Raw genomic sequence first — 12,255 nt, 5'->3', positions numbered from 1 at the left:
TCATTATTCGTTTTTCAGACAGTCCTAAACATGATTGTTACCGGCAAAACTGACTCGACTGACCGTGCTGTGACCCTGATTGGTTTTCTGCAAGAGATGACAAGAGGTCATTGAGTCAAAATGGAGTGAGTCACAACAGACGCTTATGTGATTGCAGGATTGTAATGGATTCAAACTCTGCAGAATGCAACGCATCAAACGCACACCTGACTCCCATCTGTCCGGCTCACGCCGGCATATTCATTCTGGTACAACCAGAGCCTGACGCCAATCAAAGGGTCAGTCTCGGGAGTTATTTTACAGAATGTCGAGACTGAACTTGTCAAAGTGCAAACCTAGCGGCATCAGAAATATTCCGAATATTGAGCTTCAGAGAGTAAGTCTGATGTCAGTTGTGTCAGTGTGTGTGTGTGTGTTTGGTGTCACAGTGCGGCTATGTGTGTGTTCGTGTGTGTGTCGTGTGTGTGTGTGTGTGTCAATGTGTGTGTCACAAGGTGTTTGCCCCCGCGGAGTGTGTATGTGTGTGTGTGTCACAGTGTGTATGTGTGAGTGTGTGTCAGTGTGGGTGTGGGTGTGTGTGTGCGTGCGTCTGTGTGTGTGTTTGTGTGTGTGTGTGTGTATGTGTGTGTGTTTGTGTATGTGTGCGTACATACACTGACTAGCTCACACACACAGTGTGTGTGTGTGTGTGTGTGTGTGTGTGTGTGTGTGTGTATCTGTGTGTCGTCTGTGTGTCAGTCAGTCTGTGTGTTTGTGGCTGTCTGTCTGTCTCAGTGTCTGTCTGTCTGTTTCTCTAATTTTGTCCTACAAGATTGAGAGTGGTGTTACCAGAGTAAGAATGGTGGTGCCAGCAGGGGCAAATCACATCATTTTTAAGGGGGAGGGGGGGGTCCAAATTTCTTTTAGGGACAGATCGACGACGCGAAGCGCTTAATTGAGGGGACGAAGCGCCCGAACCTCCGAGGGGGGTCTGGGGGCATGCTCCCCCGGAACATGTTGATAAAAACAAGGAAAATTGAGTAATCTGGTGCAATCTGAGCCAAGAAACTACCCCTAATACACCTTCCAAAAAGTTAATTTAAGAAGCAAATTTGGATCAAAACAAGGACAATTTACCGAACTGGTGCAACGTGAGCCAACAAATTACCCAACTACCTTCCAAAACTGTCATTTAAGAAAACTAAAACCAGCTGACGGAAAACCCAGAAATCCCCCTTGATCCGCCCCTGCTGCCAGAATGAGAGTTGTGGTGCCAGACCTTAGTTGCCACATGGAGAGTGGTGCCAGACAGTTGCCACATGGAGAGTGGTGGTGTCAGACCGTTTTTAGAATGAGAGTGTTAGTGTTCTGCGCGTTCTTAGAATCCGGTTTCATTCTAGAATGGACCGGGTCCAGGTTGGAATTCTAACCCTGCGCAAGTACAGGGGTGCCATTCTAGAATGAAACCCTTGTTGCTGGTCCATTCTAGAATCGGCCCTGCGCAAGGTTGGAATTTGGGTCCAAGTTGGAATAGTCATTTCAGTTAGACTATCACACAGCCAAAGCCACAAATGTGGATTTTCTGTTTGTTTTTGTTTTTTGTGTGTTTGGTTGGGATTTTTTTCCGGGTTTTTTACACTTTACTCAAAGACATCGTGAATTGGGATTGTGATGTTCTGAAAGTGATTACGATTTTGAGAGACACTCAGCACTGATCGCTACGAACGGAAATTTCCGGACTGACAGTGTTTTGACGATCTCGCTTGTAACTGGATTTTCTGTTTGTTTTTGTTTTTTGTGTGTTTTGGTTGGGTTTTTTTTCGGGTTTTTTACACTTTACTCAAAGACATCGTGAATTGGGATTGTGATGTGATGTTCTGAAAGTGATTACGATTTTGAGAGACACTCAGCACTGATCGCTACGAACGGAAATTTCCGGACTGATTTAATCTTATTCATATACATGAAGAGTTTGAAACGTGGGCATATCACAGTTTGGAAGGTAGGGATTCTGATAGATTAAATAAAAACTGTCAAACTTTTAGGCATGGAATTCCCCTTTGAGAGTATTTGTTGTGGTAGTACTACTACTATGAATTGCTTTCAATGTTTTTCCCATAATATTATAAAACCAGACAAAAGTTGTTGTTGATTTCTGTTTTTGTTAATGTCAACTTTTTTTTAAACCTGTGACAACAGCTCTATAACTCACTCTGTCCTTCTGTTGGTCTGTCTGTCGGTTAGTCGGTCTGACCGTCTGTCTGTCTGTCTGTCTGTCTGTGAAAAAAATTGTCAAAAAACCAGACATTTCCGAGAGGAAGACAGCGCTGACATTGCAAGCGGCCGCAACCGGCTCTCATCACAAAAACAACTGCCCTGCAAACAATACCGCCCTGGTAGTCCCCCTTGCTATGGTCTGCCTTTGTTTATTGCGTACTCAGGAGTGTCAACTTTCTTGACATGACATGACATCGCAAGATCGCCAAAGGATTTTTTTCAGGGGTAGACAAATCAGCCCCATCTTATCAAAGGGAAGGTGCAGGTGGAGATAATTCAAGGGAAGACAACTCTGTCTTACCTACAAACATTACGGCCCCCTTTATTCAAGGGTTTCATTCTAGAATGGCACCCCTGTTCTTGCGCAGGGTTAGAATTCCAACCTGGACCCGGTCCATTCTAGAATGAAACCGGATTCTAAGTTCGCGCAGAACATTAGTATCAGACAGTTGCCACATTGAGAGTGATGCCAGACAGTCAGTTGCCACATTGAGAATGGGTGGTGTCGGACCGACGCCATATTGAGAGTGGTGGTGTCAGATCTATGCCAGAATGTGAGTGGTGGTGTCAGAACTATGTCAGAATAATAATAATAATACATGTAATGGGAAAGTCATAATAAGTTGTTAAAATTTTTTTTTTTACTTCTTAATTTTCCTGTGAGACATCTATACCTATCGAGATCAGAATGTTTATTAAATTATAACATGGGCGATAGATCATTTGTGGACAGAAAAGTTCCGACCAATTGACGTGTCATGAGAAGACCCATTACCATCTACATTTTAATGCTTGTTATTCTCTCAGATGCCAGGAGATATCACGTTGACTTACTCTTGTTGCGGTGTATATTTAGAAAGCTTACGTACCTTTGTTTCTTTGATGTACTGTGAATGCTTTTTGTTCTTTTTAACAAAATCAGGTCTCACACATACAGCTAAAAAAGTATATACATTTTATTAACATGAACGTGAAAGGAACGAACAGCACTTTATTTCATACATCCACGCTTGAATCTAACACAGTCTCGTTCTGAAAAACAACAACACTTTTTCTGTCTCTGAAACTAAATAAAATTAACATGTTTCAAAAATAAAATCGTTTGTAATTTGTAGGAATGTCGATAGTGATACTGTACATAGTGAATGGTATAACATTTTGTTTTTGCAATGCGACACTGTTTATTAAATTATAAGATTAAAACTACGATAACTAATGAATATAAAAATAATATATACCTCTGTGTTACATATTCTGCAAAGCGAGCACCTCTGACCTCATAAAAATACGACATAGACCAAGATTTGATTTCCTGCTTAGCTAATCTCAATTAACCCCCTTGCTAGGAGATTGTTGAAACTAAAAAATTACAACCATTCATAATGTATGTGTGCTTAGCGCGACTTCAATAGTTTGCTGTCTTCCAACACTGTTTCACTGATTGCTATGAATGTCTGCGGAAAAAATTCTGGAGTGGGTACCTGTTCCTTTCTGATCCGTTTATCGTTAGGAGGAGACTTTGTATACCGTATAACGGCGAGCAGTCTTCATTAATGAAGGAAAAACACGATGGTAAATGTGTTTATGTCAATATGTGTATCATGCAGTGTGTATCAAAAAGCAGCCTTTTAGCTTGTCCCAATAACCAATTAATGAGGCTCCGACATTTTAAAAACAGGGGGGTCAAAAACATTAACAGCAGGTCTGATTGTTAAGCGTTTCAGTGATCACAGTTCCGCGAACCATTTTGTCAGCGCCGGTTTGTTGCTCTGGAAGTACCTTCGATGTTCTCCTAGCTTCCAGCCAGACAAGTTGATGGAGGAAGTAGTCGGCATACAGAGGTAGACCCAGAAGGGTACTGATGACAGTTCGTACTCGTAACGGTTGTAAGGCTGGTCTCCTAGCACTCGCACCGCCTGCGCCGTGGCGTCGTCCTCCGTGCCTGTTGTGGAAACCCTGGCGTTGTCGGCGTTGACGAACATCTCGCCGCCGCGGACGTCGAAGGTGATGCTGATGCGGAGGTTGGCGGCCTTGCGGATGGCGCTCTTGAGGTTTCCCTTCATGCCCCAGGTGACTGCCCCGTTGCTCTTGGTCTCGAGGATCTTGTGCCACTTGCGGGTGTCGACGTACCACTTGATGGTCTGCTTGGACATGACGGGGACCACGGGGATGGAGGTGTTCCTGACCAGGTAGCCGTACGTGCGGACCGTGCCCGTGGTGTGCACCAGCTTGAACACGTAATTCGTGTCTGTCTTGAAGTCGAACTCGTCGAAGCTGTTGCCGCCGTTGTTGGAGAGCATGTCGATGAGGTAGGCGGTAACGTGGCCGTTCTTGATGCGCAGGAAGTTGGCCTCCATGGCAAAGTTGGACATCACTACTCGGACGCGGTGGCCGGACTCGATAGCGGAGGTCAGCATGGTCAGGGAGCCGTCGGCGGCCTGGCCGTACTCGTCGTTGGTGTAGACATGCTGCCAGCAAGGGTCGACGAACCAGTTGAGCGACACGTAGTCTGAGCCTCGCCCGCGGTTGGTCCTGCCTCCCACGGCCCATCGGGAGCTGTCTCTGCGGCCGTTGGTGCTCCAGGAAGAGAACCACTTGTAGGGGGTCTGCGTGTTGAAGACGATGTTGTTGCCGCTGTACTTTTGCGACAAGTGCATGTTGCTCTGCCCCGACACGCGCCCGTCGCGCGCCCACATCACCACCTGCAGGGGGAAGCCGTAGCCTCTGTCTGTCATCAGTGCGCGCAGCTCTTTGCCTTCCCTGGCGGCCCGCAGCAGTTCCTCCTGTTGGCAGAGAGAGAGAGAATGAAGAACGTTTAGTCATCAGTAGTAAGCCAAATTAAGCCAAATTAAGCCGAGAAAATCTCAAATTACTGTCATCAGGACGAGCCAGTCTTGTTGTTGTAAATGTCTATTTGTTTATTTGCTTGTGTGTGTTTTTCTAAAAATGTTTTTGTGTTTTTGTTTTTTCTCGTCAGAAGTCTATTTTACTAACACGTACCGGGTCCATCTCATACGTGTCCACAGAATGGTTTCTTGTTGTAAATGTCAAGTTCTGTATGTATTTGTTAGTTTGCCCGACTGTTGCTTTTATTATGTTTATTATTCTTTTTTTGCGGGTGGGGATGGAGGGGGGGTCGTCTCTTGGACCATGACTTACATCGCGTCCGATGGTAGCGCCGCCGTCCAAGAAGTGTCCGAAGAAAGGCTTGTTGTTGTAGATGTCCGCCTGGATCTCCTTGGCAAACCACGAGATTCGAACCTTCTGCGTGTCCTGGCCTAAAAAGCTGGGACTCTCCACCAAATACTGGGCCACGTGGACGTTTCCCGTCGTGCACGGCAGGAAGTGACGATAATGAGCGTTGGTGACGTATTCACAGCCACTGAGGGCGACGTGGTTGATGATCTCAGCGCAGATCTCTTCTCCGCGAATGTTGATGTTGTCCACACCTGTTGGGAAATGAATGAGATTCGTCTTGCGTTAGCGTTTGAAATACAGTCAAGCCTGTGATCCTTATAAACAACCCGGGTGGTCGTTATTGAGAAGTACATTATATACGAGAGAACCTCTCAGTCGGGGATCCTCAGTTTGGGATGGTCGTAAAGAGCAGGTGGTCGTTATCAAGAGATGGTCGCTAGGACAGGTTCTGTTGTAAAACAATTATTCTGATTTGCATCAGAAACATTCAAGCAAAATCCCAAATTACCTTCAAGAGAAATATCCCCAAAATGGTTCAACATTGCTCATTCTGTAAAAAAAATGTATATTCCCAGCGAAGCTGGAGGTATCCCGTGAACGCTATTCACGACTTTTTTCTGTGACCTTTCGGATTTCATGGGGGCTGCCATTTTGTTCTCATCTCCTCAGTGTGTTCCGGTCTGAAACCGGTTTAAAACACCACTAGGCGGAAACCCCAAAACAATGACAGCCGCCTTTTTCGAAATAACATTTTCAGAGATTGTACACAAAAACAACGCCCGAACGGAAAGACAGAATGTGTCTTTCGCTAGATTGCAAGTCAGGCTTTTCACTTTTCCGATGAAGACAGCCGCTGAGAGTGAAGAAACGACGCTGTTCGACTTCAAATTCTCCAGTCGCAGACGACCTTCGCTTTCGCAGTACAGTCTATAGGCAGGTGCAATGTTACTCATTTTGATCAGCTCGTTACGTATATTTTTTGCATTCAGATCAATTAGAATGATTGGAATCAAAGCAGGAATAACTTCGGCATGCAAATGCATTTATTTGGCGAAATCAGTACAGCAGTAAGCTAGATTTTTTCCCTTCAGTTTGTTTGCGTGACTGAATTTTGTCTTCAAGAATGTACCACTTGCTTGATTTTGATTGTTTGTTCAGCTCATTGGCACGAAATGCATCTTGCAAAATATCAATTTGTTGAATGAAAACGGAATAAGTGACGTTCTAACATTTATCTGCTTGCAAAAACAATCGCAAGGATAGATCTATCTGCTTCATTGACAGACAGATTTTCATTGAATTTAAAAAGCATGACTCGGTTTGCAGGCTCTCCGATTAGATCTATCTAGTGTTTGTGTTCTTAGATTTATTGGCCATGTGGGCTGTTTACGATCATAACACAGTGTTGGTTTGTGCTGGTGCAATCTACAGATCAAAGGGGATTGACCACATGGTGATGCAGTGATCAATGCAACTTGTGTTTACCACTCAATGCCTTCTACCAATCTCAATGGCAAAACGAAAGGTACAGTAACATGCTTGTGATTTCACATTATGTAATGTCTCTGGCGATCAACATAGTTTTTAACTCTAGTCTAACTGATCATGCTTATTACTATTAGTATTCAATTACATACGATATATTCTCCGCCCCAGCTCCACCCTCACCCCATAGCACTGCCAATCAGCCTCTACACTACAGTCCAACAATTACACCTCTAAAAGCCCCCCCCCCCCCCCCCCCCCCTACCCTCCGTGCAACATATGGTCATAGGGAGTGCTCTAATTGTTCCAGAACATACCCGACCACACTCATACACAGGGTACTGACAAAGGAACTTTTTTTTCAGTCTCCATCAGGGCTGTCACCTAATATATGCAGACAGGTGTAACAGACGTTTTAGCAGCCACTGTACCACACACGTCATAAGGTAAATATAGGTATGTTAGTATATTTACAAACTGTTCACTCTGTTGGTTTTTCTTGCAGCATTTATTCAGAAACTCTGTAAATTGTGGCAATTACATATGCAGACGTTCAACTTATTATTGAAGAAATAGAATCAAAATTGGTTTATTAAGTATTTGAATTTTGATCATGTGATCAGAGAAACAGTTTCTTGAACAGCTAAGCTACAAGTGAAGTACAAGGACAACAACATAAACAGGTGACTGGAGACTCAGGCATTGTTTAAAAAAAAAATATGCACAGCAATGTTTACTCAGTACTGGGGGGGGGGGGGGTGGATTTAAAGTGTTCTTTTGGCTTCCAGAGAGGTGCTACGCCTGTTAAGATGGAAATGAAATAGAATAGTTGATGGTAAGGGTTATCACAAAACAGCAAGGATAATGTTGCATGCCTGTATTTTCAGTTTGAGTTTAAAAAAAAGTAAATACTAGTTTTCTGATTAGCTATAATTCACGTGAGAATATTATAAGATGCTACCTTTTGTTAATTTTTTTTTATAAGATTAGCTCATTGAGTCTGACAGGAACATAATTGAGGAATGCTTATAATTTCTTGGCCAGCTAAAAAAAAATTAAAACCCTTGAAATGAAGTTTACGCAGGTTAGATATGAGGATATCTTAATTGGGATAATGCATTTACCAGTAATTACAACGAGAGATTTACTTAGAAAAACTGAAGTCATTCATAAACAATAATTATGATTACAATCACAGAGTAAGGGGAAACATGGCCTTTGGTCTGGAACAGCAGCTGGAATGGTCTACTTGTCAAACCTGCCTGAATGTGCTTTTTTATTTTTGTATACCTAGTGTGAACGACGTTTAGGTATTTGCAGACTAATTATTGTATTGCTGTTGTTTGTTTGTGAGTTATGTTATGGTGTGTCCTAAATTGGTCGGAATTTGTTGTGTAACAGTATGTTCTCATTTGTAATTTGTTTCTCCATGACCCCAGAGGAACAGACTTCATATTAAAACCTTGAGACCCTGAAAATACTTGCATACTAAATTTATTTTTTTTATTGGGGATAGGCAAGCTCTTGAATTCTTCAAGCCTTGAGAAACTTTCCAGTTTGATATACATGTACCAGAAAAAAGTGTGATCCTAACAATAACATGAATACTTAATTCAATATGTGCAGGAGCTACTTCGGCAGACCCATATGGCTAGTATCACAATGCAGGGAAGGTGAGTTCATTGATTTATGTTTTTTCCACCTTTTCTGTGTTTGATGTCAGCCGTGATTACCCAATGAGAACTTCAAAACATGTTGCTGACTTGCGAAAACCCAACCATGACATCTGATGTAGTTGTGTAGCCCATCTAGAGGATAGAACATCTAATTTCGTGATAGCATAGCAATGTTGTGTACCTGACTAAATCTCTGCACATCACAGTGAAGTCTTACTTTATGATCATATGATTCAATACCCCCCCCCCCCCCCCCCCCGACTAAACAACGAAGAGCAGGCACTACACACTCACATAACTACCAACTCCACAATGTCATTTCAGAATCAAGCAATCAGGAGAATGAAAGGATTCACCAGTGCTCCGCCACTCGGTTGGATAGCCATCACTATGCACAACAAAATCCATTATTGAGGGTTTCTTGGTCGTTTCTGAAGCTAGGGCTTGGAAGCTTCACATACAAATATTCATAAGAAAAATCCTTGTCCTTGAGTAAGATTCCCAGTGAATGGGGCCGAAAACTACAAAAATGAATACTATTTTTTTTTAAATCAAAACATTGTTAAATTTGTTATCTTACTCATTGTGAAAGTCTGACCAAATCTGCGACATTGAGGCAAACAAGTTGGGGTGGGCCTTTAACTAAATACTCTGAAACCAGCAGCTGCTTTAAGTAATTGTATGTGTGTTGTCATTATGTACTGCTTGCACTAAATGCATTTTCTTTATCTCCTCAGAATCGAGCCACCCAGAGAAAGACCATTGACATGCAGGGCGCATAGTAAAACATATAGAATTATGGCGTGCAAGTCGGTCGACAGGTGCCAGCCATTATCATCATAACAAGCAATGCAGATCATAGTTCCTTATGTTTTATGTTGTGCACAAGTCCCTAGATCTGCTTTAATTTTAATGTAGAATTTCATTATCAGATAATTTGAAACATTTTGTTTAATTAAATTGTAAATACGTCCAAGTCAATTTGCAGCATTTTTTCTTTATTGTTCTTCTATATACCCTTAAAACTAACACATAGTAAAAACAAGAAATGTTTGTTCAAGGGAGATCATCTAAAGCTTTTTTTTTTAAATCTGTAAAATTGCATAGTGACATCCTCCAAAAATAAAATGTCTTAAGAATAAAGGTATCTACACGGGTTGTCTACCTATTTCTTGATAGCTTTGCTTTTAAGTATAACTTTTTTCTCAGAATATTTTTTTTAATAAGTTTTATTCAAGGGAGGCAATAACAAATATTTACAAAAATGTGTCCAATTGTGTGCTTACAAATATTAACATTTCTTGTAGCCCCAAGAAGTGTGTTTTGTCTTGTAACTTTTGTGATTTGAGAGCTTTAGCACTGAATGCTTTGCATCCTAGTGTGAATAGCATTGTAAAGCTTGCCTCTTGCTAATTTAGAGCAGTAGAATAGAAAGCAGCCTACTCCACAATCTTCTTTCATATTATGTGCATACTCCTTGACAAGAGAACCACGAGATTTGTTTTTATTCCGATGTTGCCTTTTCTATTCAATTAAATACTTAAATCCTACGTGCAACACAAACCTTTTTTGTGTTGGTTTGTTTGTTTATTTTTATATTTTGTAAGTATAGACCGTACTAGAGACCAGTCTTTCACCGCCGTATGATTGATCTGGAAATCTCCGCTAAGCAGTTCAATAACATAATTAGTACATGGCTAAAGCATTTTTGCTACTCCACTCAAAATATGTCTAACTACGCACTCGTACTCTCTCCCTAACATAACACTTGTTCATGCAAAATTGTTTGCGGATTAGTAAAATTTGCGTGAAATATTGAATTGCGAATTTTTTTTAATTTTTGTTGTTGAAAATTACGTAATCTTCAAAATAGATGAGTGTTTACTGAAGCGATAAACTATTTATACAAGTTAATAAGAATGGTTTGTAAGATCAAATACAAACCAGCAATACAACTGCTGTCGATAGATTACCCCCCTTGACTTCTCTGTCTGTTGGGTCAAACTACGCCAGACATTTCTCTTCTAGTGGCTTCATAGCATGAGATACAGGCTCCGAGGCAGAAACTGCTTCGTTCTGAACTTGAATACATCGGTTCCTCTCAGTTACATAGTCTTTTAATTCCTTCTGTCGTTTCAATGCAACAGGTAATCAAGCCTGTGAGTGTTGCATACTGTATCAAGTTCTGGTGTATTAGCGATCGAAAAGTTTACGAGGTAGTTGCAGAATCGATGTTTGTACGTACCTTTCTGGTCAGTTATCAGGAGATAAAAATTAAAAACAAATGACATGTATGCAACATAAGAGGCTAAAAGGCTAAGAAACTTGATGCCTCATCTGTCTCGGTTGCTAGTCTTCATCGTTCATACTCATAGCATATAGCAATACCATTTGTTGTGTAGAATCAATATGTTATTTTTTTCTGAAATAAAATATTCACGAAGAGGGTTCGATTCTGATCGAGTGAATATATGTGTCAAAAGCTGAATAAAACAATGCGTTTGTCTTTGACTGGTGAAGTAGAGCTGAAGCTTTTTGTGCTGGATGTAAGCTTAGTTGGTTTTATCACACACACACACACACACACAACCCTGATGTTTGTCAAAAATGTTGCATGTTCCTGCTTCACAAATGCCTGCACAAAAGCACACGGATGTACACGTACCTACCTACATACCCGTGCAAACAATCTACCACTGCAACACCACAGCCCCACACATTTATCCAAAAGTTGTCTGAATATCAATACTGGCAATCTTGGTATTGAACGGGGAACTCTACTTTCATGGCGTATGTGGTCTAGGTCTCATTTTATACATGCTAAACCACCCTTACAAAAATAAAAAGCCACACATCGTGTAAGCTAATCGACTAAGCAAAAACCAGACACGCGAACAAACAAAAAACGAATACTTTGATTTTTAACAAACTTAATAACAGATTTAGGTAAATAATTATGCCATGCAAGGAACATTTCTATTGAATTCGGTCGATGCTTAGATCTAGAAAAACACCAGCTCACTTTATGGGGATTTGAATAGTGCTGTTTCATGAGTTCCAGATCTAGACTGACAAGGTAGTAGAACATTTATCCCAGCGAAGCTGGAGGTATCCCGTGAACGCTATACTGTAATCGATTTGAGAAATGTGCATACCGAATAATACATGATAAAGAAGGATTCTTTGTGCCCGAAAATGGGCCACAGTTGGAGATGGAAGTTCACCAAAAATTGGGACCATACTAACAAAAATACGGTGGGTAAAATTGGCGCCCCCATTTTTTGAGCAAACGCCACCCAAGGCCGCTTTGGACGGGTAGAAATTCCGTAGTTTCCAAGTCTATGGATAAAGCTCGCGTAAGAAGAATACGTCACGGTCGAAAGTCTTTGACGTCAATTAATGCATCATGACGTCATGCCTCCCTGTAGTCTTTCTCTCTCGCGCGGTGTGTGTGTTTGTGTTCATTTTGTGCACATGTGTTAGTGTTACTGTTTGTGTGTGTGTGTGTGTGTGTATGTGTGTGTGTGTGTGTATGTATTTGTGTGTGTGTGCGCACGCGTGCATGAGTCTGTACTCGTGTGTGTGTGAGTGTGGTGTGTGTGTGTGTGTGTGTGTATTTGTGTGTGCGCACGCGTGCATG

General features: G+C 41.7%; 1 protein-coding gene and 1 long non-coding RNA gene across 4 annotated transcripts in view; one reads left to right on the top strand and one right to left on the bottom strand.

Annotated features, from left to right (window-relative positions):
• Positions 1 to 3,194: 3,194 nt before the first annotated feature.
• LOC138951816 (uncharacterized) overlaps positions 3,195 to 12,255 on the bottom strand; it is a 76,900-nt gene continuing 67,839 nt past the window's right edge. For all 3 annotated transcript variants that reach the window (XM_070323370.1, XM_070323368.1, XM_070323369.1), the window contains exons 4-5: positions 5,416 to 5,705; positions 3,195 to 5,039 (exon numbers count right to left, since the gene is read on the bottom strand). In XM_070323370.1, the coding sequence (XP_070179471.1) occupies positions 3,984 to 5,039; positions 5,416 to 5,705 (1,346 nt within the window). In that variant the 3' untranslated portion in view covers positions 3,195 to 3,983. The remainder of the gene's footprint in view (positions 5,040 to 5,415; positions 5,706 to 12,255) is intronic.
• Positions 8,506 to 11,139, top strand: LOC138952488 (uncharacterized). Its single transcript, XR_011451385.1, has 2 exons — positions 8,506 to 8,612; positions 9,353 to 11,139. It is a non-coding gene; the product is annotated as an uncharacterized lncRNA (long non-coding RNA).

Source organism: Littorina saxatilis, linkage group LG17, assembly GCF_037325665.1.
Source record: "Littorina saxatilis isolate snail1 linkage group LG17, US_GU_Lsax_2.0, whole genome shotgun sequence".
Taxonomy (NCBI): domain Eukaryota; kingdom Metazoa; phylum Mollusca; class Gastropoda; order Littorinimorpha; family Littorinidae; genus Littorina; species Littorina saxatilis.
Note: the sequence above shows the minus strand (reverse complement) of the source record. Positions and strands in the feature narration are given on the sequence as shown.